This window comes from Pipistrellus hanaki, assembly GCF_964339955.1.
Source record: "Pipistrellus hanaki genome assembly, chromosome: 19".
In the NCBI taxonomy this organism is placed as follows: domain Eukaryota; kingdom Metazoa; phylum Chordata; class Mammalia; order Chiroptera; family Vespertilionidae; genus Pipistrellus; species Pipistrellus hanaki.
The window spans coordinates 15,934,645-15,962,561 of record NC_140521.1 but is presented as its reverse complement, the minus strand read 5'-3'; the positions used below and the strand labels follow the sequence as shown (position 1 = coordinate 15,962,561).

General features: G+C 43.5%; 1 protein-coding gene across 5 annotated transcripts in view; it reads left to right on the top strand.

Moving 5' to 3' along the window:
* The window catches only part of OPCML (opioid binding protein/cell adhesion molecule like), a 445,601-nt gene that overhangs the window by 196,029 nt on the left and 221,655 nt on the right, over window positions 1–27,917 (top strand). For all 5 annotated transcript variants that reach the window (XM_084868336.1, XM_084868335.1, XM_084868338.1 and 2 more), the window contains exon 2: window positions 4,244–4,476. In XM_084868336.1, the coding sequence (XP_084724462.1) occupies window positions 4,244–4,476 (233 nt within the window). The remainder of the gene's footprint in view (window positions 1–4,243; window positions 4,477–27,917) is intronic.

Here is a 27,917-nt window from a genome sequence, read left to right as displayed (position 1 = left end):
GTTGACATTCAGTATTATCTTATTTGCAGGTGCATAGCATAGTGGTTAGACCTTTATATAACTGGTGAAGTGATTCGCTCCCAATAAGTCTAGTACCTCCCTGACACCAAACATAGTTATGCCACTATTACTGATTACAATCCCTATGCTGTACTTTACATCCCCATGACTATTTTGTAAGTATCAATTTGTACTTCTTAATAGTTCACCTTTTTACCCCCACCTCTTCCAATTTGGCACCCATCAGTTTGTTCTCTTTATCTGTGAATCTGTTTTATTTGTTCATTTGTTTTATTTTTTAGATTCCACATATAAGTAAAATCTTAAAATGTTTGTCTTTCTCTGTCTAACTTATTTAACTTAGCATGATGCCCTCTAAGTCCATCCATGTTGTCACAAATGGCAAGATTTTGTTATTTTTAATGGCAGAGTAATATAATTTTAGACATTTCTTGTGATAGAGTTATAATGAGTTGTCTTATCAAGGACCAGTAGGAAGGCTTAGCTTGGAATGTAAACATTTTAAATACTTGAAAGCATTTTCAAGAAAACTGAAAGTAGATATTAATGTTCTTAACTTTCCTCCTGGACCTCCTAATTTAACATAAAAAATTCTCCATGTGCTTGTTGCTAATGAGGGTCCAGGACATCCCCATAAACAGCACGGAAGGAGCCCGTATTTATTAAACATGTATTTTGATCAGAGTGCAGTAAAAGAGCCTTGTTCTGAGGAAAGAAAGCAAGATGCAGGGACAGTCATCCTCCTTCTGAAGCACAGAAACACTGAGGAAAATAACTGTCCTCAACCAACACCCTCACTGTGCCAAGTCTCAGTCATTCCTCAGGCGCTAGGGCTGTGTGATTCATGGACTTGGTGATTCAGCTCTGCCCCATTTGAGAGATGGCTTTTATCCAGTTATTCCCTTTTATTTGCCTTCCAGGCTCGCTGATGAGGCCCAGGTTTGAGAGCAGCTAAGTTGGTCCCTGGTCATTTGTTTGAGGCATGTCTGGCCCTAACCTATGGGTACTGGAGGCTTTCCACAGGCTGTGTGGCCAGCATGAGACTCTGTGCTGGTCCAGGAAAGTAGATTTGGATTGACTATTTCAAAGTCAGCCCCTACTAGGCATCTTTGAAATGGTTGCATACACCTCAACCTGCAGTTGTAGGTTGTACAAGGGCATGGTAGATTTGAAATGAAACATTTCAAGATCTCAAATTTCCCCAAATCGGCCTGAGAAAGTGCCCGAGATTGCATTGTAATTCTAATTCTCCTTTCTGACTGCTCCCACTTTAGTAATTGTCCAGGGGAGAATTTTTCTTTACTTTCTTCCTTTAATAGTCATTTGATAAAGCCTGGTAAAATATTAGCAGTATACTGTCTAGATATTGAGAAATTGAATGAATTTAATACCAAGTTACAAAACCCTTTGCAAGTCAGGTATTTTCCAATTCATTGCTTTAAAAGAAATTGAAAGAGGAACTAATTGAATTGTCAGCTGTGCGATCATTAAAATAATTTCTGAAGCTATATTACTCTGTGATTTTTGGCGTATGTTTTGGAAAAGGTTCAAAGAATTGAGTGACATTTCTCTACAAGATTTTCATTTCCATATCCTTGCTGATGTGAAGTAGGTTTCTTTTAAAGGGAGGAAAAAAGGAATAGGAATAAAATTGATCCTTAGCTCTATCTCATTCTAGCAGTGATGGTAGTTATCCAGGGTATAATTTTAAAAAGCCTCATCAATCCTACTAAGAGCTATATTTCCAGTAAAAGCTTACTCATTAGCTTTAATTATTACTTAACAGCATGTACAATATATTTATGTTGTGTTATCAATATTATCCTTGTATTGATAACTCATTCTAAAAGAAAATATTATTACTCAGAACTTTATGGTCACAGAACATAAAGGGAATTTAAATTAATATGTAAATATGATAGCTGATCAATAACAGATTTTCAAGCATACAATATATCAGGATAGAATCTTACAGAGGACACATAATGGAAACACAAGTTCACATTTTAAAAAGGAATGGTGCATATTTTATGATTGCTAAGGAAGAGCTCATTTATGAATGTTGAAATAGATAATCATGAGTATCAAATTACTCTGGTATTTAAATGCCATTAAACATATGTACCTATATGCACATATATATTGTTATGTTTTGATTTTAAGTGTGAATATTTTCCACAGACCAAAAGTGCATTCTTCCCCACTTTAACTTAAATTTTACAGATTCAGTAAATGTGTAAGGGGTTACATAATTGGCCCAAATAAAAGCAAGAATATTTGTTCCCACACAGTCATCTGAATTTGTGTGGTCTCAGCCCACCATTCACTCCCGGCTAGCTGAGTCCTGAAGCTGCACAACTGGGACTTCATTGTTGGGAGTTACTCAAATGCAACAGTCCTTAGACTAGGATTGCTTTATCCATCATTTACAACTGAGAGGGAATGGGTCAGTGTGTGTGTGTGTGTTTGTGTTTTAATGCTTTGGAAGTTCAGGCAAAAACAGATCAACACAAGCATCTATAAGTGCATGTATGTTTGTGAGGAATAAGATGTGGAAGGCATAGTGTCGGGCTGTTTTGGAAGTAATGATCTCTGAGAACCAGGAGTTGGGCGGGAATGGGATCATTAGCTTGGCCTTTTTGCATCTTTGCATTACATTTGTTCACATGTACAACATATTTATTTTATATTTTTAGTTTTGAAAAAATAGCAAATAAAGACCATTTAAAAGAGAAGAATCTCCTCCTATTTTAATTTGAAAGCGCCTGATTATCACACCACCCTACCTCATGGCCCTGGCACTTGCTGAACACTAGGTGGACCTGAAGGTAAAAGGCCTCAGTAATTGGGAGCTTGTATTACTATTTCTACTCTCCCAACCAATCAGGGAGAGCGCTTCTCTAGACCTGGTATTTTCCTTTTCCATGAGAGCTGTCATCTGGTGCCATTCTGTTCTCCTGACCCTGTCAGGCTGGTCGCTGTACCAGGGGAAGCAGCTTGTCCAAATGTGTGTGCCCTCTCTTCCACGCCCAGTGTCTCAGGTGTGCTGCCCATCTCCTGAGCCAGTCAGAGGATCTCTTGTTGCTCAATGGGTTCGGACAGGGTAAGGAGTGTCAGTGTCTTCTTCCTGTCTCCTCACCTGGAGGCACTGGATTCACACTCCTTGTCCCCAGGAGGTACATCTCCTACCTTCTGCTATGACATCTGGGGGGCACCCCTTGCTCTGTGCTCAGATACCCCAACTCGGGTTCTCGGTGAGCACAATTCTAACCCTTTAGTCATAGTTATAAAGGGTTTCTTTTTCTGCATTTTCCCTTGACATGTTCTAAGTTCCCGGGGCACATACACAAGTTTTCTTCCTGACCAAACAGGCATGTTTATCTCAACATTGAACCTGATAGCTGGCAGGTCATACACAGCAATAAACAAAGTTCATTAGCCTCCCAGGATTGGGGAAGTAGGTGAGAGGGGTGAGGGTCAAAGAGGTGACATCAGCCACACCATTTTCTCTCGTGGCACGGAGAGAGGAGTGTGAGAAGGAAGAGAAACTGCCTGACCATAAATTTCTCTCCAGAAATCTTAGGGAGTAGTCAGGGTTTCCTCCAACACTGCAGGCTTTCTCGGGTGAATGTTCCAGTCCATGTTATAAGTGGTAGGTTGCAGGAGGCACTGGGCAGCTTAGGAAAACAGGAGATTTATCAGCACCAAGGAGGTAAACAGGTTCCATTTGGGGCTCACCACAGGTGCAGGATTTGCTTTGTGGATTACCTGTGACCTATTTGAAATGCTGATCTACTTTCTCGCCCCTGGGCCCCTGGGCCCCTTCTCCCAGGAGGTGCTCAATGTGCTGGAGAAGTATAAACTAATTTCCATATCCGCCTGGGGGAGAGCTAAAATGGAAAACAAACATACAGCAGAGATGTTCACAGAATAGGCTCCCCAATCGAATACAAATGATGTTGCATCATTGCTTCTTCAGGGTGATTCAGGCCACTGCTAACCTATATATAGGAAGTCTCATCAATAATTAATCGCTTTTCTGTTAGCACTAGGTGAGGTTATTTTATTTATTCCTTGAAGCACAACCAGTATATTTACGATGTGAATGCTCAACAAGCTCTTACTCCCATTCTCTCCATTTCTCTCTTCCTTTCTCCCTTCCTCCATATTCCCCTGTTGTCTTCCCCTCTTCCTTTATCCTCCTTCCCACCCCACCTCACAGGTGTACCATAGACGACCGAGTCACCCGGGTGGCCTGGCTGAACCGCAGCACCATCCTCTACGCCGGGAATGACAAGTGGTCCATAGACCCTCGTGTGGTCATCCTGGTCAACACGCCAACCCAGTACAGCATCATGATCCAGAACGTGGACGTGTATGACGAGGGCCCGTACACCTGCTCTGTGCAGACGGACAACCACCCCAAGACCTCCCGGGTCCACCTCATCGTGCAAGGTGAGTTACAGCCAGATTTGTGCGTTGGGGCCGCTGCCAGTGATGGAGGGGAAGGGCCGTCTCAGCCTTCGCTTCTGCTCATGTATGAAGACAGAAAAAGTCATTTTCCTCTACAGAATTCGGAGGTTGTGTATGAGCCTGGGATTCCTTCTCACCTGCTAGGTTCTTTGCTGAGCACTGAGTTTGTTCACCGTTTCTCAGTTTTATCTCTGATCCTTCACTTCGTTTCAATAAGTTGTGTGGCACGTGCTAGTTGAGCTCTCTTAAGTCACTTAGTGCTCTGGAGTTGGGACCTGGTAGACTTAAAACATGGATACAATATCCACTTCCTGTGCTTATAGACATAACTATAAATAATGATGGTGATTGTGTAGAGATCTGTCTTTAAATAGCTTTGATACGCTTCTTTTGTTATAAAAGGTTAATGCTAGCGAAGTGAAATCATGTGACTTGAGACTGCACATTCCAGGAGGGGTTCTGAGTGCTGTTTCGTCGGGTTCTCCCTGCATCCTTGCTGAGCCGACTCCTCTCTCATAGCTCCACAGTGCAGCTGAGGTCAAGAGAGAGATTAGGCAAAATTATATTTCTAGGTCCGTGTTGGAAAGAAATCTATGTAATTAAAAAGGGGGGATTGTATCTCTAAATTTCTCTCTTATTTGCCCTTAAAAAAATCAGGCGCAGCATTTCACAAATGTTTATTCAAATTTCACTTTGCAGGGGAAACAATAGGGCTGTAGGAATGTCAGAATCTTAGATAGCAATTATTAAATATTAAAAATTAAAAATACATCTGGATAGCAGTTAGGAGAATGTGAGAGCCATTTAAAACAAGACAGCAGTACTTATTTTAAACTGCTCTGGACTGACTGCACTCCCCGCCTCATTACTATGTAAGCAGTTCCTGTCAGGTATTGGCTCAGGCACCCAGAATTGCTCACCTTGCTTTATCCTCCAATAGCACATCCTCCCTTCCTTCCTCCATGCAGTGAGGGTTTGGGACCATGAACTGAGCTCTCAGAAGGGGACTTGGGATCATAAACTGAGCTCTCAGAAGGAGTCCCTGTGTGCCCGACTGGTGTGGCTCAGTGGTTTCGCATTGACCTATGAACCAGTAGGTCATGGTTTGATTCCCAGTTAGGGTACATGCCCATGTTGCTGCCTCAATCTCCAGTAGAGGTATGCAAGAGGCAGCTGATCAATGATTCTCTCGCATCATTGATCTCTCTCTCTCTCTCCCTCTCCCTCTCCTTTCCTCTCTGAAATCAATAAAATTATATTTTTTAAAAGAAGAAGTAGGATTCCAGTGTAGGATTTAATTCTTAGTAGCTGCCCTTTACCAGATCCCATCTGCAGTAGATTCAAAGGATGTGTCAGTGTATGAAATGTGAACAGCATCCTCTCTTAGCTAATATGGAGTCTCCTGCTCCTGTCTTTCCAAAATATATCATTTTGCTCATATCATGTGGTTTCCTGGGGAGCTCGAGTAGGAGTTAGTGTGTCTTCCTCCGTCGGCCACTTGTGCCATTCAGATGGCCATCCTTTACGCCAGAGCGGCTCTCTGCTGGCCCAGCCTCTGACTGGGCCATTTCTAAGGGCCTGTGCTGGGCCAGCCATCTGCCCCTGCAGTGTCTGCCCCAGCAGCCCCAGTGCTGCCCTGTTGCGTGAAGCCTTGTCTCAGCTCAGCCTCCATGGCCTTCTCTCCGAGGCTTGCAGATGCCCACTCCAGCCTGCCAGGGGACAGATGACTGTCCATGCTTTCCCTTACCCAACATGCCCCGCCCCGGAGCATGGCTTGGGATGATGACTGCTTGCAAGTTACATGGTGGCTACTATCTGGAAATCGAGCCAACTGTCACACCCTCTGCTTCTCCTCAGAGGACAGTGAGGCACTGGGATGAGCTGGGATGCCTGTCAAACATTTCAGGGGAGAGTGTGTTTTCCCTCTACACCCAGCACCTGGCCTTGGTTCCAGAGGAGCTGGAATTCTGGGCATGGAAGTCCACACCTCCATGGAGCTCTCATGACCATGACAGCAAATCTATCTTAAAATCCAGAAAATGAGGCACTGGAGTTTAAAAGGAACTGTCAGGCAGTGCACAGAGACAGACTCAAAGGAACACGGCTCTCACTTTTCAGGAAATAGGACAGATTGTGTAACATGCCAAAGTCAACACAGGCCTCAAAGGGCTAGCAGTGCAGAACTGGGGCTTGATGTTCTTCCTGAGGCCCTGGGAGCTACGTCTTGGGCTGGGCAGGGAAGCCAGTGGTGCTTCCCTTGGGCCTCTGAGCACTGGGTATGAGAGGGTCTGAGAATATGCGTGATGCAGGCAACAGAGTTTCAGTTCTGGGGTTCAGTTCCTGCAGTCTCCACATTCAGGCCAGGCACCTCAAATAGCTCTGATAGTCTCGGGGGTCTGTGCACTTCAATTCAGAAGACCAGGAGAGCCGGGCGGGGAGTGGGGGGAGGGTTGGGAGGAGGGGGCAGGCAAGGCAATGGAGAGAAGCTTCTGGAACACTTAGCAAATGGTCTAATGGTCTTTACACTTCCTAAGAGGAGGAGCTCTGAGCTCTGTTCCCTCCCATCTTGGTGAGCAATGGATGCCTCGTTCCTCTTTGGGAGACCAGGTGACTTTCTAGCGGGTGGAAGCCGTGACCCTGCGGCTCAATTAGAAAGGCATCCAGGAGTCCCCCTCCTTCCCAGCAGCGTTCGGCTCGCGCCCAGTCCATAGATTAATTTTTCAGACTTGGTGTTAGTTCAGGTGAGATAAAGATAATGAAAGTTTCCTAATCCTCTTAAAGAAGATTTATCTGGCTGCGTAGAAAGCTTTTGGAATACAATAAGGCATGTATAAAACTGAGGCCTAATCTGGCCTTTAATTTCAAACTGCTGATGGGTATTGATTTTGCAATGAGGAAAACGGAAAACTTTCCAAGCTGCAACTTGTCTGTTTGGGGGAGAGGGGGAGGTGTTTATTTGTCATCTGTCCATTAGAGGATGTTAGACTCTCATCACTTCTGCCAACCAAGGGCCAGCAGAAAAGGAATAGCCCCTTAACGCCCTGGCTTTGTCGCTCTTGCTGCTGCGACAGGGTAGATAGACTAAGAGGTTCTCTGTCACTAACCTCACAGCCTGTCCTTGCTGCTTTATAACGTGGCCTTTGCCACGTATCTGATGGAATTAATTCCCAAGTCCTTCCCTTGGAGAGGAGCTGCGTTCATTAAAATATCATCCCAAGGCACATCTTGGCCACTGAGGGATCATCTCAAGGCAGCATGTGGAGGGTGGTATGTTCGTGGGAGCTGGAATGTACACTCAGGTGCTGAGGAAAGCCCAGCCAGATGGGTAGGGAGAGGAGAATCGGGCTACCATTCTGGTATGGGGTGCCATAAAGCAGAGAAAAGCTGGAGGCCCTAGGTCAGGCAATGAGCTACTCCCATCACCAAAAAGGTGTGCCAAGTATGGGCTGTGGATCAACCTGTAAAAAGGAATACAGTGCCTCCAAGAAAGACTGAGAGAATTAATGTTAATGCTTTGAAAGAAGAAAAGTGAAGAGAGGGTCACTTACATTTTGGATGGGGAATGATGCTGGCCTCACTCATAACGGTGGAGCTAGGATCCTGTGGTTCTAGGAAAGGAAAGCATGAAGCTTGCTAAATTTAGGGGCAAGGAAACACAAACACCATGCAGCTATTACAGAACTAAGGAGCAGGTGCAGCTCAAGACCAGCAGTGGTGTATTTGAGACCCATTGTGAATCTACTAGCATGAGAATGAGTGAGCTTTCTGAGATTATTCCTATAGAACAGCAGGAACCATGGGTTTATGTCTGTCCCCAGCACACAGCACTGTGTGAGGCTTTCTAGACATTCAGTCAATGTTTGTAAAGAGAACTGAAGAACCGGCGACGACAGCAAGTGAAATGGCACGTGAAGGCCGTGCTCAGACAGCCCCTAAAGCAGAGATAGGTGAGGATTGTGGCTGAGACTATCCAGGTGACCTAGAGTGGACAGTGATGGGGAAGATTCCTGGGAGGGATGGTGGTCTTCCATGTTACAAGTGAAGACATATGTTAGAACAGGGATAACATGAATCCCAGGCATTTATTTAGTACCTTATAACACTGGTCATAGTATTGTCTCTTTTGATCTTCATAACAAGCCCTGGGAGGCCATAGGGCAATGACTCCATTTTTTAAAATTAGAAACTGCAGCTCCTGGAGAGCAAGAGACCTGTCAGGGCCTCCTGTAAGTAGCAGAAGGAGGCCTCATACCCTGGCCATGGGACTCCAAGATCAGTGTCCCTCCAGCACACTCACCACCTCCTGCTAAGCTCTTCTGAAGTTCTTTCTCTAACCTAGATTGTGGGAACTGTCCAGTTATTCTTTCTTTTTTTCCTCCTCTTTTTCTACTATGGAGATTACATTGTACCAGAGGAATTGAGGACAAAGCTCAAGGTAGAAAATTAGCATTGGGGGTAGGATGCCAAAACTACAATGAATAGTATAGAGAGGCAAAGAGAGAGAAAGAGAGAAGCAAAGAAGAGAATCAAATTATAGTAGCTCATTCATACATGTTAAACATTATCTCTTTTATACAAATATATATATTATATATTTATATATATATTATATATATATATATATATATATATATATATATATATATATATATATTTCAGAGAGGAAAGGAGAGAGAGATAGAAACATCAATGGTGAGAAAGGATCATTGATCAGCTGTCTCCTGCACTCTGGGGATCAAGCCCACAACCTGGGCATATGCCCTAACCAGGAATTATATAATACTGTGACTTCCTGGTTTAGAGGTCATTTCTCAACCACTGAGTCATGCCTGCAGGGCCACATTACCTCTTTATTCTATGTCTGTACCAAAAACTTAAGTCCTTTGAGAATCTACTAAATAATTGTTATCCTAAGTGTGAGGATGCTCCAGCATTCTGAAACCATGTAGTTATCCTTGCATTGCCTTGGTTGCTGTCATGGTCAGTGGGCAGGAAGGAAGAGTGGGTGGCCTTTTGCTCCTTGGATGCTGATATTCTCTATTTGCTCTCTTGGCTTACTTCAGAACTCTGTTTACTACCCAATTTATTCTTTCATGGAATGAACCCCTCTTGCTAAACTCAAGTCTATGTAAAGAGCGGGAAATGACGAATGATGTTCATTTCTCACATCTGAGACTCCACAGCAAGCTTATGGAATTTCTATGTCTGCAAAAGACAGTGGGTCTTTGGGCCTAGAGTCAGTTCAGGTGGCATTGGTCGGGACCCAACATTTCGTTCAGCAGGTCGAGGAGTCAGGTTTGCCAAAGAGCCCATACTGAGATTTTGCTGAGTGCCAGCCAACCACTGCCTTGGGCACAGTAAGCATGAGCCTCATCTCAGTTGGTTCTCACACCAACCCTGCAAACTCGACACCATATTCACATTTCACATATAAGAAAACAGAGGCTTGGAAAGACTAAACACTTGCCCAAAGATGGGGCTACGAAAGGCTTTAAATTCGCTTCATCCACTCATCTCTAGAAAATAAGCCATCTGAATAAAAATAGGTAAAGCACTCTATACGCATTATCTCTTTTGACTTTTCTTCACAAAAGCCCTGGGAAGCAGAACAGAAAGTCACCAAATTCCCAGGAAAGAAATAGAGAGTCAGAGTTGAAGAGCAGTAGCTAGTAGGTGGCAAAGCACCTTTTAACGCCAAGTATTTTTCTCCTAGACCCAGTGTTGTGTTCACATACCACATTGCTAACTCGTAGCTCAGGAAAAACACAGGTAAATTTTATTTCTGTGAGAGAAATATAAAAGTTCCAGGGCCTTACTGAGGAGGGTGAACCCTCAGCAGATAGCTGCTGGGGCGTGTAGGCCCCATTGAGACTGGGGCGGGGGCTGGTGCAGGGCCTGGCTGGACGATGTCCATAGGAACACAGACCTTCCACAGGTCACACTTTTTCAGAGGACCTGCCTATTTTCAACTCTTCCTTTATAACTAACCTCTTGTTTCTGCTATTTCCCTGCTTTTCCCAAATATTACAGTCATTTAAATTAGCATGAATAAGTATGAGCCTCAAGAAAAGCAGATAGTCAACCTGAAATCAATCTAATTTATACGGCCTCTGTAGTCATACTTGATCTTCACAGAGACAGGGTGGGAAAGTGGAAATGAATTAGAGTGAGCATAAAAAACTCATTCCTCCAGCCTGAGCTCTGCTTCTGAAGCCCAGGCCTGGGTCCTTGGGGTGTCACCTTCGTGCTTCTCATCCTGGTGAGGAGTAAAATTCAATGTAACTGATTTCCCTTAGGTACACACATGCACACCTTAATCCTATGTTGTTGTTTATTATTAATCATTTTGCATTTGAAAATACGGTTCTGAAAAGGGTCCACAGTATGTGTGCAGAGCAAACACACAGGCCAAAGGGTCCACAGGACAAAATAATTGTAAGAACCTTCTGGGCATCATTTTCTTGGTTTCAAAATGAGGGGTGGAATGGATGGTAAGTCACACACACACACACACACACACACACACACACACACACACACACAAACACACAAACACACGCGCGCGCGCGCGCGCATGCCCGCATGTGTGCTCATACACGTCGAATGAGACCAAAGCAGAATTTGACATTGGCTGCACTTTGTCAGGGCCCAATATGGTTGACCCTGCCTGGGAATGGCATTTGAGAGCCCTGGCTTGGAGCATGTGCAGGCTGTTTTGATCTGCAGGTAGAGATGCCCTTCCACATGGTCTGAGATGGTGCCCCGTCCTGGCACCAGTTTGGTGGTATACACAGTAGCCAGAAAGGGAAGTGACAGGGCCTGGAGCTCTCATCTGCCAGATTTGCAACCCTCAGTCTCTGCCTCCTTAGGACTTTTTAACACCGTTGTCTAAGTGTTCCTGATGAACACATCCGATCATGTCACTTCCCCTAAGCGTAATGTTAACGACTCCCTGTTGACAAATAAAGTCAAAGCATCTTAAGTCATTTTTTCCAAGAGCTAACTAAGTCAGAGCCACACTTACTTTTCCACTCTTGCTTTCTGTTATTCCATTTTTATATCATACACAGTGTAGCCAAATATGTCCTTGTAAACCCCTACCCCTAGCATCCTGCATTTTCTTCATGTCTCACACAATCTATCTGCCATGAACATGGTTTTTCTCTGGATATACAAATCGTAGAGACCCTCTGAAGCAGCGCCATTCCCCATGCTCTGTCTAGCTGGCCCCTCTGGGATGATGGAATGAATACACTGTGTACTCACTGTCCAACCTGGGACCATTAGACACAGGGGGTCACTGAGAACAGGAGATATGTCTAGTCCGACTGAGGAGCTGAATTTTACTGCTGTTTAATTGTAATTAATCTAGTTAAGTATAGTCACACCTGTGAGGGGCTATCCTATTGGACAGCACAGTTTTGGATTGCTAAATCCTCAAAGCTAAAGGCTCCCTTTGGTATTCCAACACCACCTTCCTGCACTTCCTTAGGACACGTGCTTTTTTATTTCATATACCAGCTATTGGTGGGTCTAACTCTATTTCTTCCCAAGGCTATATTTTCCTTAAAGGCAAGAGCCCAAGTTGGCTCCATAATATTAGATCCGGGCATATCTTAGGGATTTGCAATCTGAATTGGCATGACCATAGAGGTAGCCCTTTAACAAACTTATATTAAATGTTACAAATCCATAAAAACAAAACAAAACAGCCCAAACCGGCTTGGCTCAGTGGATAGAGCGTCTGCCTGCAGACTGAAAGGTCCCAGGTTTGATTATGGTCAAGGGCATGTATCTTGGTTGCGGGCACCTCCCCAGGAGGGATTGTGCAGGAGGCAGCTTATCAATGTTTCTCTCTCATCGATGTTTCTAGCTCTCTATCTCTCTTCCTCTCTGTAAAAAATCAATAAAATATATATTTAATAATAATAAAAACACTCAATAGCAATGTGTCCTAAATGGGTTGCTATTGGAGACTACACCACAAAAGGCAGCATCCACCTTGTATGTGTTGTATTTGTCACTGCATGCTTATTTGTGCACTGTAGGTACCAAAAACATTTCTATTGAATAGAGGAATTCTTAGCAAAACCTTAACATGTGTTTATAATTTAGAGTTTCTAGGGAAAGTTGAGACTCAGCTACCTCCCTGTAATGGTGTTGGAAGTCTCTCCCTACTAATGTCCTTGAGGGCAGCCCTGGCAGGCAGAGCTGCCAGCTCCCCCAACCAGCCCCACTGCTAGCAATGGAATGGGATAGAGGAGTTGTTCTGATTGGCTGGCAAGAAGACATTAGTGACCAGTTAGCAGCTGTGTTCGGGTCAATTAATTTATATTTGTATTTTGCAAACTAAAAGTTGCCCCGTTGGGTTATTGATTCTTTGTCCTCGTATTCAATTTGTTTTTAATTGCACCACTTCCTGGCCAATCCCTCCCTCCTGGCAAGCTGGCGATAAATCTGCCACCATCTCAACAGTCAACAGTAAATGTGTCTCTTCGTGTCATTATTAATATGTCTCTCGGATTGGTTCATTACCACTGCTAACAGTTTAGAAGGGCCGGATGGCACCATGCCAGGAGGATCCCTTTTCCCAAGGGCTATTTGGTATGATGGACTGATGTCCCGGGCCTGCCTGTGTCTGAGGGAAGGGGCCCGGGACTTAATTTAATATAGCTGGAATCTGAGCCACCTAATCCTCTTTTTATCATAAACAGCTTTAGAGGATATTGTTGGAATAGAGATGCCACCCTCTCTTTCATTTCTTCCCCTTTCCTCCCACTTCTTTTTCTCTCCTTAATGCTTTCTTAATTTCTGTTCGGTTAGTACCCCCTTCCATCCAAAACAACATAACAGCTACCTGGATGATCTGAAATCCCCAAGTCCGTGTGCTGTGCATCCCCAGGGAGTTGAGTTTTATGTTGGGATTATGGTTGGTTAAAAACAGAGGGGCATTTGCTTGCTGGTGTGAATATTAACAGAGCGGCACAGATATTGTGTTCAATGTCACCTTATCTGAGGTCAGTGAGGAAAAATAATGTGTTCTGTCTTAGAATAGATACAGTCATTCATTGCAGTCCTGTGACTGGTTCTTTTAGCCATTTGGATTTTTCAGGGGAAACGTAGAGATTTTTAAGTGAATTTATAGGTTGGCAGAAGAGAACCACTTACCCCAGAGATGCCAAATGAGAAATCTAAATGGAGCAAAGCGCACTTTATAACAGCCCTGCAGTGGCCAGAGTCTAATGCAGCCCAAAGTTTGGCATTTCCAAGGCACTAGTTGCTCCAGGACAAGAAATTTGGTGTTCCTCAGACATAGAGTTACCCGTTTTTGCTCCAGGATATATATTTTTATACTTACTATTAACAACACTTACACACATTGCTTCTCTCATTGGCCAAGTTCTTCAAAGCTGGTCAAACTGATCTCTCTGAAAGAGAGGTGATGGCTGTGTATTGACACCTGTTGTTTCTCTTATAGGAGTTTCCTAGTTAAGTAGCTCAGGGAGGTAGCGGGCAGAGAGATGGGCACACTGGGGCCAGGATGACTTAGAAGGAGAAAAAAGGTGGTAAGGGAGAAAAGATGAGAGCAGAAAGATACCTGCATAAGGCCACAGAGAGACAAACGAAGGATGAAAATGGAAACAAAGAAAGCAGAGAAACATGGAGAGTGTTCAAGAGAAAGAGGAGGCAGAAACCCAGCCAAGGGCCAGTGACCTGAGGACTCTTTCAAAAGAGTTGGGGACACCATGGGCCAAGGTCAGATGCCTTTGGCATCTGGGGCTCTCCATGTGGGCTTCTCCAAGGCAACCAAGCATGTCTTGGTGCCCAGGACACCCTGTCCTTGCTTTCCTGCTCCTGGGCAGGAAGACACTGTTTGATGCCATCATTCCTGCAGCTCCTAGATTCCCCCTCTCTTCCATCTCCCAGCTCTGCCCACACCAGCAAGGACAATTGGTCACATCTCTGGCAACTGATGGTGGAGTTTATGTTTTCCAAGTGCTGTAGTATCAAGGTGAACCCAGTAGAAAAGGCAGTAATAATTAGAATCAAACATACACTGAAAAGAAACCCACTTACTGGGCTCTTACTGGGTTAGAAGTATGCAAAATCTAACTCCTCATCTGGCTGCTTGCTCTGTGACCATAAATGAGTTACTTACCCTAGCTAAGTTTCAGAGTCTTCATCTATAAATTGGGCATAATGAGCCCCACTCCCCTCTTACGATCCTTGCATATTAAGTGGACAGTGTGCTATACTTTACTGTAAAAGAAAGATTATTAAAACGATTTGTTTTAGCCGAAACCAGTTTGACTCAATGGATAGAGTGTCAACTTGGGGACTGAAAGGTCCTGGGTTCGATTCCGGTCAAGGGCATGTACCTTGGTTGTGGGCATATCCCCAGTAGGGGGTGTGCAGGAGGTAGCTGATCGATGACTCTCTCTCATCGATGTTTCTAACTATCTATCTCCCTTCTTCTCTGTACAAAATCAATAAAATATATATTTTTAAAAATGATTTGTTTTAGGCTGGTAGGTTAATTTTTTAAATATTTTTAATTGATTTCAGAAAGAGGAAGGGAGAGGGAGAGAAGGATAGAAATGTCATTAATGAGAAAGAATCATTGATCAGCTGCCTTCTGCAGGCAGCCCTACTGTGGATCATGCCCATAACCTAGTCCTGACTGGGAATCAAACTGTGATCTCCTGGTTTATGGGTAGATGCTCAACCACCGAGCAGTACCAGCTGGGCAGGTTAATTTGTTAAATGCATCTTAGGCTGCAGAATAGGCATTCTACTGGGGTGATTCCATACTTCACTAGCGCCCTTCGCAGGGAAGGCTAGGTTTTAAGACCCTGAATGGATGCCTAAACCAGATAGTACTGAGGCTTGTATGTTTTCTTGTTCTATAAATACACACCTTGTCTCTTAAAGAGAGCGCTTTATAGCTTGTTGGGGTTTTTATTGGCATCTTCAAATTGCCAGCACCACTGCCCCTGCCCCTTGGGCCCATTACTAAGTAAATAAGGGGACTTGAATTCAGGCAGGAGGCAGTGGGTCTGATAACCTGGATGGCTCCGAAGTGATTGCCTGATGGGAGGACATCTGGCCTGGAACTGGGCAGAGAGAATCTTTATGACCCAGATGGGATGGAGGAGAAAGCACGAGATTGCATCATGCTATTCAGAACCTTGTGCCATTTAGAACTTAAGAATTGTTTAATTCTGCAATGTTCTACTTAATATTTTCAGACCATGGTCATCCTTGCATAGCTGAAACCTGGGAAAGCAAAACCACAAATAAGGGGGGATTACTGTGGTGAGAGCTGTGAACCTACCTGTTCAAACATTGTTTGAACACAAAACATATAACCCTCAGCTCCATATGTCTTATAGTAAACTGCATTGGATTTTGTGGACAATGATAGAAATATGCTATCGTCTGAATATATGTGAATGTGTGGGTGGTATCCCTTATCCTTGAACTTGTATGTCATTCTTTTTATGTTTTAAAATATGTTTTTCTTATTTTTCATATTGTTGTCATAATTCTTTTAATCCTCACCTGAGGAAATGCTTAGAGAGAGGAAGATAGATAGAAAGAAGAGAGAGAGAGAGAGAGAGAGAGAGAGAGAGAGAGAGAGAGAGAGAGAGAGAGATAAGAGAAACATGGATTGTTTGTCTTCTGTACATGCCCCGACTGGGAGATCCAACCTATAACCTAGGTGTGTGCCCTGACCGGGAATTGAACCTACAACCCTTTGGTGCAACCAACTGAGCCACACTTGCAGGACTGTGGTCATCATGTTATAGTATCCTGTTTAAGAAGTACTTTTGGGGAAAAAAAGTATAATTATACTTATTGTGAGAGAATGAAGAGATGAGGTAGAGAACTGTGAGACAGAAGAGAAACAATCACCGAATCATCATCAAAGCTTTCGGCAGAGGTTTTGTTTTCCTTGAGGATCCTCCCTCCCTGCATAAGTATGACTTCTACCAAGAAATGAAAATGTAGAGACCTACCTCCAACCACCACTACATTAGCAGATATTATAGTTTCCTTTGTCATAAATTCTCTTTATTGCCATCACATCCAAAGTAAGTTACATTAAATTAAAATAAAATAAAAGCCTATGCTTCTGTTTCGTAAGAAAAATAAATGTCTGTGGCTGCAGCATTCAGTCACCAAGTGCCCACTTTAACACCCCACGGGTCTGAGTGCTAAAGGACAAGGCCTGAGCCCCGGCCATGGCTAATTCAAAGCACCAACAACTAATCACAGAATCCGAGGACGCAGAAATCGCTGCTTGAGGAATAAACCTTCCCAGTCCTTGGTTCCAAAACAGCAGGGTGGCAAGTGAGGGGACAGGGAAATCAAAGTTCCTTTTTTTAAAAAAAATTATCACACATAGAGGCAAAACGTCCCCACAGCGGGAAAGAAAGTGGAAAACACACCAAATCAATCACCTTAAAAATAAGGCTTAAAATTCACTCCATCAGATGGAGGTGGGGAGGGAAGAAGGGGCCCAGCAGCTTGCAAGTCTTTTATTAAACTGCATTCTGACTGCCATGGCACAGACAGGAAAATGCAATTAAGGGCAGCTATTAGGAAGACACCCAAAGATTGCTCTGAGAAAGACCAGGGGGGGAGTCAGCAGGCACCCTGGCAACTTGCAAAAGAAACTCAATTGGAAAGAGGGCCAGGCAGGGGGTGAAAGTACCTCAGATGGGCCAGCCCTGAGGCCCCGGAGTGAAAGCTCCTTGCAGCTTTGCAGCTTCGTGCTATTCCATAAAGATGAAGGTATGCGGGCCGGAGGGAAGGCACAGGTCAGCATGAATGCAGGGCCCCCCGGTTGTGGACAGGTTCTCAACAGCATCAGAAGTCTTTGATTCTGTCCTCCTTTCAACTGCATGCCCTCGGTCTCTATGCTGGCTACTATGTCCCTCAGGAACGTACCTAAGCACGAGGTGATGTCATTTCAAATACAGTGTCACTGGAGTGTCCCTATAGGGTCTCAGTCATCCTTCCTTCCTTTTTGACACACACTCAGCCCAGGAATGAGCAGCAATGGAGCCCTGAGGAGTACACACCCAGGCCACTGCATGGGAGGAACCAGGATGCATTGCACTAACCCCTTAATAAAGAGCTTCAATTCTTTGTTTTTTCAATCCCTCATTCAAGGGTATTTTTCCATTGACTTTTAGAGAGAGTGCAAGGGAGAGGGAGAGACAGAGAGAAACACCTATGTGAGAGAGACACGTTAATTGGTTGCCTCCTGCACATGTCCCAACCAGGGCTGGGAGCCTGCAACTGGGGTACGTGCCCTTGACTGGACTCAAACCTGGGACCCTTCAGTCTGCAGGCTGAAGCTCTATCCATGGAGCCAAACTGGCTAGGCAGAGTTTGACTTCTTATTAGCTCCAGAGACAAGGTGTATGTCTGGGGAAGTCTAGGGCTTTTTTGGGGGGGCGGGGGGAGAGGGCAGTGTGCTTGGCTGGCCACAGAAGTCACAGGAGGATGGTGAATCCCCCTCACCCCTTTTCAGTGTGCCCCATGGTGCCCACTATGTCTGCCTGTTCAGTGGCTTCCCCTGGAGGTGCTATGTGAACTCAGACCTTTCAAGTGGCACAGGCTGAGCCTAGCTCTGTTACAATGGCCGGTAAACAATGAGTTCTACCTCTGACTTCCCCACAATACAGATGGCGTCAAGCTTTTGCCTCACTGAGGACAAAAACCTGCCCCTCCATGTAGGGCACAGGACCTAACATAGGCTAGATGCTCAAAAACACTCATTAAATGTGTCTGGCATGTGATGGGCAATCAATAACTATTCAATAATACCGTGGATGAAAACATTTGCTCGAGGGGAATGGAAACACATTGATTTTGGCATGTGTGCATGCACAAATAAGTTATGAGTCACATGTCATGCAGGCAGAGCTGTTGTGCGGATCCAGTGGCGACTGCCCATCCTCCCTGTCTCCATAAGCTATAAATGAATTCTTAAGCCAAGGGTGGTAAGCACAGTGTTTATCTCCGCTCTAGCCTTACCTGTCTATAATCTTGTACTGATTCTGGATCTCCTAATTCTCTCTCTCATTGTCCATGACCCAAGCCACCCTTGGTTATTCACTAATCCACACCGCACTGCTTCATTCCTTCCTGTTGGTAGAGGTGGCGTGCTAATTGGCCTGGGTGTTCCATCTGTCATCCATGCTCCGACTCCAGGACAATCGGGAGGTTATCTATAATATGTATCCCTCTCCAGTCCTTTCTATTGTCCTTTGCTACTGTGGGCGTCTGTGGAATACTGACAGTGTGAGTCTGCCTGTGCGAGCAATTGGTGAGAGGTTTCTAGCCATAGCATCAGCCACTGTGACTATAGCAACAGGGCTCTGTAGACTCCCCTGGCTTTCGGGAGGGGAGTCATTGTTAGGTGTAATACAATTTGGAACACGTGGCCATTTTCCTCAGAAACTATTGCCTTGTAGTGATTTTCTGTCTCAGACCATGTAAATGTTCCCCAGGCTGCACCTACCTGGAACTTTAAGAGCAATCTCCCTGCTAGTGGAGCAGGGCTTGTGGCTTAGTCATGTCTTGCCTGTATACAGAAGGGGCAGTGTTTACTTCTCCTCTCCCCACTTTACTGCTTTCTCAAGTTGTCCCTTGCTTCCTTTCCTCTTCTACCGATTCTTTTCCTTCCTCTCCTCTCCTGCCTCTTCCTTAGTCCTTTCCCTCTAAGCAGGCAGTGCTCCTGGGCCCTGGGCTGCAGGGAACACCTCTTTGGAAAAGGTTTCAGTGCCAGGCCAGCTTTGGCGGGACATTTGCATACATTTGCATTCTGTTGTCCTGCAAACAGGATGATGCAAGGTTCTCTCTTAGCAGTGAAAGGATTCTGGATTTAGGACCTTTAGGTTCCATAGGCACCACGCAGTCAGAGGGCTGCAGTCATTGCTATTTCAATGAAGGTCAACAGTGATGGACCAGCTGTCATCCAGCTGGGCTCCTGTCTCCCCTGTGACCACAGCTCCCAGATATCACCTTGCCCTTAGGTGACTAGATAGGGGGCTGCTTCTCATGCTCTGACAGCAAGCCCCCTGGAAAGCTGCCCAGGGGTCTCAGTGAGCCCGTTTTCTCAGCGCCTCGGCTTCTCTCTTTTAGTAAACTCACACGTGTCTGCTGGAATAAGTTTTCAGAGCACTAGTCTGCTCTTCTGTCGCCTGTTGATAGCTTGTTGGGTCCCTGATCTATTTCATTGCTTCTGAGCAAAAGAGGGCCCTTAGGGGGAGCCTTTGCAGCTACCCTTTAAAAGCAAGGGTCTAGTACTCCCTTTGTAGAAAATAGTCTCTTGGTTGTAAGAACACGGTGTGGTGAGTCAAAAGGTCTAGAAAGCTACTCCAGCCTCTGTTATATGTGCTCTTTTAGGGACATAGGTTAACTTTCCTGGATCTGTTTCTTGCCATATAGAACAAATAGGAAGAAGGATATGGTCTTTAAAATTCTAAATTTTTATGCCTGAGATTATGTTTTTTCTTTTTTTTTTGTGAGACATTTATTAGTCCTTCACAGATGGATCTACTATATTTTAATGTATCCACTATTTCATTGTTCACTCGCCAAGTAGTTAATGTCTATTGTGAGACAGCATATTCAATGAGAATTTGTTAAGCATCATCTTTGAACTGGGCACTTTGCTACCTACTGAGGATAAAGTGCTATAATATAATTCATCTACTTGCCTTTTGTAAGGCTATTTCCACACCTCCTCCCACTATACCACACTTTGCCCTTGGGGGGAAAGAGGTTGATTGTGTAAACATGAACATCTACATTGTACAATAAGAGTGATAGGATTAGGTTATATTCCATAGCATTGCATTGAACCCCAGCGTTTTTCTAGAGTTTGCCCTTATTTTTATACCAGAGGCTTCGTGCATAAAATTCATGCATAGATAAGGTCCCTAGGCCTGGCCGGCAATCAGGGCCAGCTGGGGCCTTTCTTCATTTTGTGCCATTCTGTGGTGGTCAGCACACATCATAGCAAGCGGTCAAACTCCCGGTTGGTTGAACTCCTGAGAGGAAACTTTGAATATTAGCCTTTTATTATATAGGATTTGTGATGAGTTAGGACATTGACAAGAAAGAGGACAGTCACAATTCAATTATGGCATTTTCTTTAAATAATCAATAAACTTGCCTAATCATTTATTGAGTGTCAGTTATATCTCGGCTCTGTTAAGAATTATGGGGAGGAATGGGACAAAGGCCAAGGAAGATTTCATTCTTGAGGGGAGACAAGATACACTCACAAATGGTGACTAGTTAGCCTTTCTCTGCCATACCAAACCCATTCTCTCTCCAACTGCACATTTTTAATCCACCCATCTTTTTCCATCTCCTCCACCCAACTATATAGAGCAAGATACTATTGACACTTGCTCAAATTACTACAACAATATTTTGAGTTGTTTATCCACATCACTTTTAAATTTTCTTTAAAGTGGTAAAATATATATAACATTAATTGTGCTGTTTTAACCATTTAAAAGTATAAAATTCAGTGATATTAAGTACATCCACAGTGTTGTGCAACTATGGCTAATATCAACCTCTAGAACATTTCCATGATCCCAATTTCTGTACTCATTAAATAATAATGCTCACCCCCTCCTTTCCCAACTCCAGCCCCTGGTACCCATTTCATTTCCATGCTTATTGACCTTCATTTATCCCACAGCCAAATTATCTCCTAAAAGAGACTAATGATCACACATTCTCTCTCTCTCTCTCTCTCTCTCTCTTTCTCTCTCTCTCTCTCTCCTTTCTCAGAATTTAAACACTTACATGATTTACCATTGCTTAAAGCAAAATTATCAAAGTCCCTAATGGCCCATATTTCTTGGGATCCCTTATCTGTAGAAAGGGGTTGAAATCAAGAGGAGATTTGGAAGACAGGAGCATGAAGACATTGGCAAAATTGGTCTAAGATAAAGAGGAGACATCCCCCCACTGAATGAGAGCATAATTAGTTTACTATTTTATTTTTTATTCATTTACCGTTAGATCTCTTTAACATGTCACTTCTTTTTTAAAATTTTGTGATAATAGCATAACGATCAGAATAATATTGGGAAAAAACACACACAGAAATACTTCTTAATTCTAGAGTATGCCTTTCTTTGAAGGGGAAGGAAAGAAAAACAATATCATTGAATGATAACTACCAGGCAAGTAATTTCATATGATATTGTATTTGATATTAAAGTTTCCTTAATAGAGTAGCTCTGGCATTTCTACTACAACCTTGAGAGCTCTAAAAAGAAATGAAACCCAATCACAGAGCCACAGAGTAATGCCCTGAAATCACAAATAGGAAAGCTTAGTCTGCAACTTGGTCACTCAGACCCTCAGGTAAGTTTTCTGTCTTGTTAACACCCTTATTCTTCCATTTTTTTCTGAAAATTGGATAGATTTATCATATTAATCAAGCCCGTTTAATATCTTAAGAAATGTTTTCACTAAGCTGACTTAGTTCTGGGCCCCTAGAAAGCATCCTGAGGCTGAGAATAAATGCTGATGTTATTGTTTTAGGGTGAAATGGCAGGACAGAGAAAGTAAAGGGGAAGGGGAGTGAGGAAGAGAAGGATGGGAAGTAATTCAAGGTGATGCTTTCTCAGTGCTGGATACAGGTGGGGGATGAGCAGTGAAGAGGCTAGCTCGCAATTAGCAGGTGTTTTCACTCAGCATGGAGGCTGACCCTCTTATGAGAGATTATACCTTGAACCTACCCCTGGTCAGAAAGAGTAAAGAGGGAACTGGCTGGCCTGATTCAGTCCTCATCTCATTGTTTTGTTTTGTTTTGTTTTCAGTTTAAGTTTACTCCAGAGGAAGTCAATTGCACAGACTTCTGGGTTGCATTGCATCACCTCTGCAGCAAACACTAGGGAAGCAAGATCCTGGTGCCCCAAGGATGGCATTTCATTGGAGGTTGAAAGTGGTAGAGGATCCACAGACATTGGGTGCTCAGTTGGTTAGCCTCAGGTGGTGGAACTGAAAGGCATGCTTGGAGCTGGTCAGGCAGGGCAGAAGGGTGGAAGTTAAGGAGACCAAGAGAACGCAAAAAGCACCACAGGATGCCTTGCACAGGCTTTTGGAATGTTGAAGTGTTTGGTGTAGTTATCCAACTCTAACCTCCTCTCCCACTGACCAGTTGGTGAAAAATTAAAAAGACTAACAGTCTGTCTTGGTGAGGATAGGTATAACAGCAACATTCAAATACTGCCATAGGAGTTGACCCAATTTAAGCTAGAAAACGGCCTGATCGTTTCTACTGAATCTAAATATGCATCTATTTTATGCCCCCCAAATTTAACTTCTGGTTATATTTAGTTAATATGTTAACTTCTGGATAGTGCCTATTATGATATTCCATTTATCCTATGTAATAAAACACTAATATGCTAAGTGTCCAACCATTCATTTGACTGTTCAACTAGTCACTATTATGTGCACTGAACACCAGGGGGCAGATGCCACAACCAGTAGGTTAGCTTGCTGCTGGGGTCAGGCCAAATGGGACTGAGCAAGATGGACTGGACACACCCTGGAGCCCTCCCAGAATTCTCCCTGGCCCCAGTCATGCACTGGTGGGGTCCCTCTCACAATCCAAAACCCCTAGGGGAATGTCAGAGAGCTGGTTTAGCCCCATCCCCACAGGCCAGGCTGAGGGACCCCACCAGTGCACGAATCTGCACCGAACCTCTAGTATGAAATAAAAGAGTACCACAAGATTTCTGGAGGTGGTATTGATAGCAAAGGGCAGATGGAAACTTTTGAAATGAGAGGATGTTTTATGGGGATGTGTGTGTTGGTTTACATGAGTGAGTACACATATATAAGTTCACTTATCTGTATATTTACATTTATACTTTTTTCTGCCCCAAGGTTATGCCACACACACACACACACACACACACACACACACACACACACCCTAAACCTCTCCCTTCCTGAGTTTTTATGAAAATAGGAAGTCTCAAACTGCCAATGAAAACATCTGGATAAAGAGAATCAAAACCCACAACATTCGGATGTGTACATCAAAACCTTTTGTTTAGGAGATGTGGAATATGTGTGCCTCTGTGGAATTTGTTGTAGACACTGGAAGAAAAGGACTGGTTTTCAATTACTGGGAAAGGGACCATTCATTTCTCTATCCACATCTAGAGCACTAACAGCTACAATTAAAATAATCGTTTATCAAAGGGAGAGCAAACACTTAGTTCAAAACATAAGCTAGCAAATAGATCACATAGACTGCTAAAATATATTTTTCCCTTTTCTCCAAGAAAAATGATGAAAAAAAATTGACTCCCAAAACACACACACACACACACACACACACACACACACACACACACACAGATGGATGGCAAAGCTTTAGTCCAGCAGACAAGATCACAAATGAAGTCCCTAAAGTGACAAGAGAAGAATCTCAGGGAGAATAACAATGAATGAAGGGGACAGCTATGCTAGAAAGAGGAGTCAGACAAACAAAGACAGTCAAGAAAGAGGGCCTCTCACAAAAGAACCAGACATGAAAAGAGGAAAGAGAGGCACAGAAACCTATAAAAAGGCCACCAAAGAAGTGAAAGGTACAAAAGGAAAAGGAAAAAAAAAGGACTTGAGATGAAAAATGAAAATAAAAAAGATGAGAAGGAAGGGGTGAAATAGCAGAGGGAAAGGAACTAACCAATTTCTCTTTGGAAAAACATGGCCACACTAGAAAATTGATGTTTTCACCATCAGGGGGCTGAGCTGAAGAGGGTCAAGAGGCCAAGTGCCATCCACTGTGCATGGCTTCCGCTAGGATGGCCCTGGCAGTGTACACAGGACCTCAAGGAAGAATTCCAGAGACTAGAGAATGACATAAGCTTATGAGATTTCACAGCTCTGAGATGGAGGTCTCAGGTGCTGGTAAGAGACCCCCCTCCCTGCTCTGAGGTGCCATCTTTTGTTTAGGAGGCTCTAGCGCCCTTGTCTTCTATTGGTCAAGGTTGAAGGCATTAATCTGATTTAATTGGTGTTAGGATAGGATCTTCATAGAGTAGAAGAAGGAAAAAGTCAGAAACTTGAACTTGGTATCTATATAGCTCTGCCTTGGGAGTCTCAGGCAACTTAGTTTATCTCTTGGATCCTCCATTGTAAAATTGGGGATAATGCTCACTCAGGGGATCTTTCAAATGGAATGATCTAGAAGAAAGACTTTTCATGCAACAGGAAATGCACTATAGACATTTTAGTAGCTGTTATGAACTCGTTTTTGTTATTGGAGAAGGTTAGGTGGAGATCTCAGGTCATCTGTAATAATAAAAGCATAATATGCTAATTAGTAATTCAGGATGCTCTTTCTGATGAAGCCTCGGTGGCTGGGGCCAAAACAGAGGATGAGACCCTTGCACAAATTTCTTGCATTGGGCCTCTAGTTTGCTAACAAAATCCAATGGGGAAAAACATTTTTGAAAGGATGTCTTGGACTTAATGTTTGCTCCAGTAGAGAAAATGCTGGCATCTGTTTCTGAGTGGTGAACTCCAAGATAGCATGCATAAACCCTAGTCTTTGAGAAGTATAACTGCTTATGGATCTTGCAACAGCCCAGGCTTTGAACATCACTTCGCCTGGGTTCTCAGTGGTTCCTTCAGTGCCTGCAGTTTGCTTGTCTAGTGCATTTTGAAGAACTGAACCATTAAAAACAACAACAACAAAACAGGACTGATTAATTACTGTAGAAGCTGTTTTGGGAGAAAAAAAGAGAGAAGTTGTTGTCCTATTATATTTCTGAAGAAAAAAGAACATTTTATGGCTTCTAAAAATTGCTCCCTGGAAAGCACTTTCATTTTCTAATTGTTCATAAATTTACTGACAGGTGGTTACAGAGTAGGTGTAACGTTGTTATTTTCATTTTATTATATATACTGTTTTAACAAGAAAATCTGGAAGCGGTGGGCATCATGTATCATTTGAGGTACCTTGAAAACATGTGTGTGGCTGATCCTTTCCCGAGTCTGCCTGGGTCTGATTTCCCTCACATGGGGTCAGTCTGAACAGCTATGACCCATTAGCATACATTAAGGTGGTGACAGTAAAAATAAATCTGCTTTTCTATGGTTACTCTTTTGCTTAAAAAAAAATAAGATTTAAGATTAGCTTTCACTTTCCCTGAAGGATCTGTCACAAGCTTTTATTACCAGTAACAAAACACATTTTAGAGTTTTCTATGTGCACTAAAAAGTTGGTATTTGATGACCCTGAGTTGCATTGGACAGATTGCTCTTTCTGATTTAACATATATGGGTACATCTGCTTTAGAGTCTTCACTCTGCAAAGCTAGGGAATATGTCAGCATTATTTAGCTTGTCTGCAGCACCTCACATTTTGGCTAGATCATAGCAGGCATGCAATAAATATTTGCAACTTACAGTTCTAACCATTATTCGTAATTTACTTGCAGGGCTTACTATATCAAGTCATAAAACTATCCTCTCATGAAAATAATAACGCTGTGATTTACATAAAGGCAACCACAGGCAAATGAGTTCAGCAACTAGGTTCAAGTGCTTATGAGAACCGAGAGGTAGAAGGAGCATGTATAATTGGCTTCCACCCGCACCTATTAAACCGCTCATTTCAAAGTCATCATTACCATCGAAGAAGCTGGCCTGGACCTTGCTTCTCATACTTTATCCCTCGATAGATCTTGCAGATGTTTGCCACGTTTTCCTTTTATTAACTGCCATTCCTTGTTTCTATGATGTCGCTCATTCCACATGGCCTTATTCTCCTGGTTACTCCTTCTCATTCTCTTCCAAGGATGCCACATCCCTGTATTTAATTACTTGGATACTTTTCTTCACATTCAGAACCATTGCCTTCATACAGTTTTCTATCACTCCCTATCTGGACTCCCCCATTCTCCTGTTGTTGTTGTTGTTGTTGGTTTTTTTTTTTTTCTCCTCTCATCTCAGCTCCCTTCAAGACTGGTATAGTACCCCTTCAATGTTACTGTATGTTATCTGAACAGGAACCATCACAGAAGGACTGATGTGGGCTTTTACAGAGTGAGGACATGAAAAGATATGCATTTGAGAAAGTCATCATGATCTGAGAGGGGTTTGTGACTTCTGTCAGCTCATAACATTTCCTCCTCAACTGAGTCTAAAACCATCCAAGCTCTGTACTGCCTCAAAATCATCACCGTGATCCTCCCATCACCAATTCTCGGCACTCCTGTGCCTGTGGCAGAAACACCTCTGCCCATCCCCTCAGCACCAGATCAGATGTCCCCTGATTAAGAAAGCCCTCTTAACTGTGAAGGTGAAGCCTGGTGCCTTGCCCTCCTGCTGCCACATTGCATCCTGCACCACTGTGACTGGGGCAGCACCTGCCAGTGTTGTAATTGTCTGTTTGCTATTCTGGCTTTAAACTCAGAGCTGGTCCTGGAATCAGACATAAAGTCCTTTATCTCCTTATACCCAGGACCTAACCCAGTGCCCATCTTCTATGAGCTTTCAGCCTGCACGTGTGCATAAATACTGAAGCAGTGGAAAGGCCATGCTTGCAGACAGCTCTCCCAGTCCTCACTATGGGGTCCTCAGAAGACCTCACAGCCCCAGCCTATCTGAGATTCCCCCACTAGAGCTGCCAGAGTTGTGGACTCTCTTCTCTATATTGGTCACACTTCATTGTACCACTCCACACATTGTATTTTATTTATAGGTTTAAATACTCACCTTCATTCAATTTTTCAGGAAACATTCATTGAGCTCCTTTTATAAGAGAAGCACCAGGCTGTATGCAGTGCTTTCTTCGAGGAGCTTATAATCCTTGATATAAATAAACAATGATTTTAAAAGATAATGCATCCCAGGTGCTATGATAGATGTGTGAACAGGTACAGTGTTCCTTATAGAGACAGCTGAAAACATTTTACAGAAGGGTTGACAATTAGGAAAGGGGATTAGGGGTAAGCCAAGCCTCAGAGGGAGAGCAGACGCTGGAGCTGAGGAATAACACAGATTGTTCAAGATATGTGAGCTCTGATGGCTGGGTGGACAGAGGTTGGTGGGAGAGACAAAGCCAGATAAAGAGACAGAAGTTGGATGCAATGGGAAACTAAATGCAAAGATAAGGAATCTGGAAACCACAGAAAGGTTTAAGCTGAAAGAGAAATAGGATTACTGTGGCTAGATTTTGATTTTAAAAAATATATGTATCTTATCATGAATGCAGATAAGGCATACAGAAGATATGGGGAAGGGCTGGTGAAAGCTGAAACATCGGCTTATCTGTCTGAATCGGTTTGCTCTGAGAAATAATGAGCCACTAAGGGCTTGTTGACATGGCCTAGATAAATGACTCTACCCTA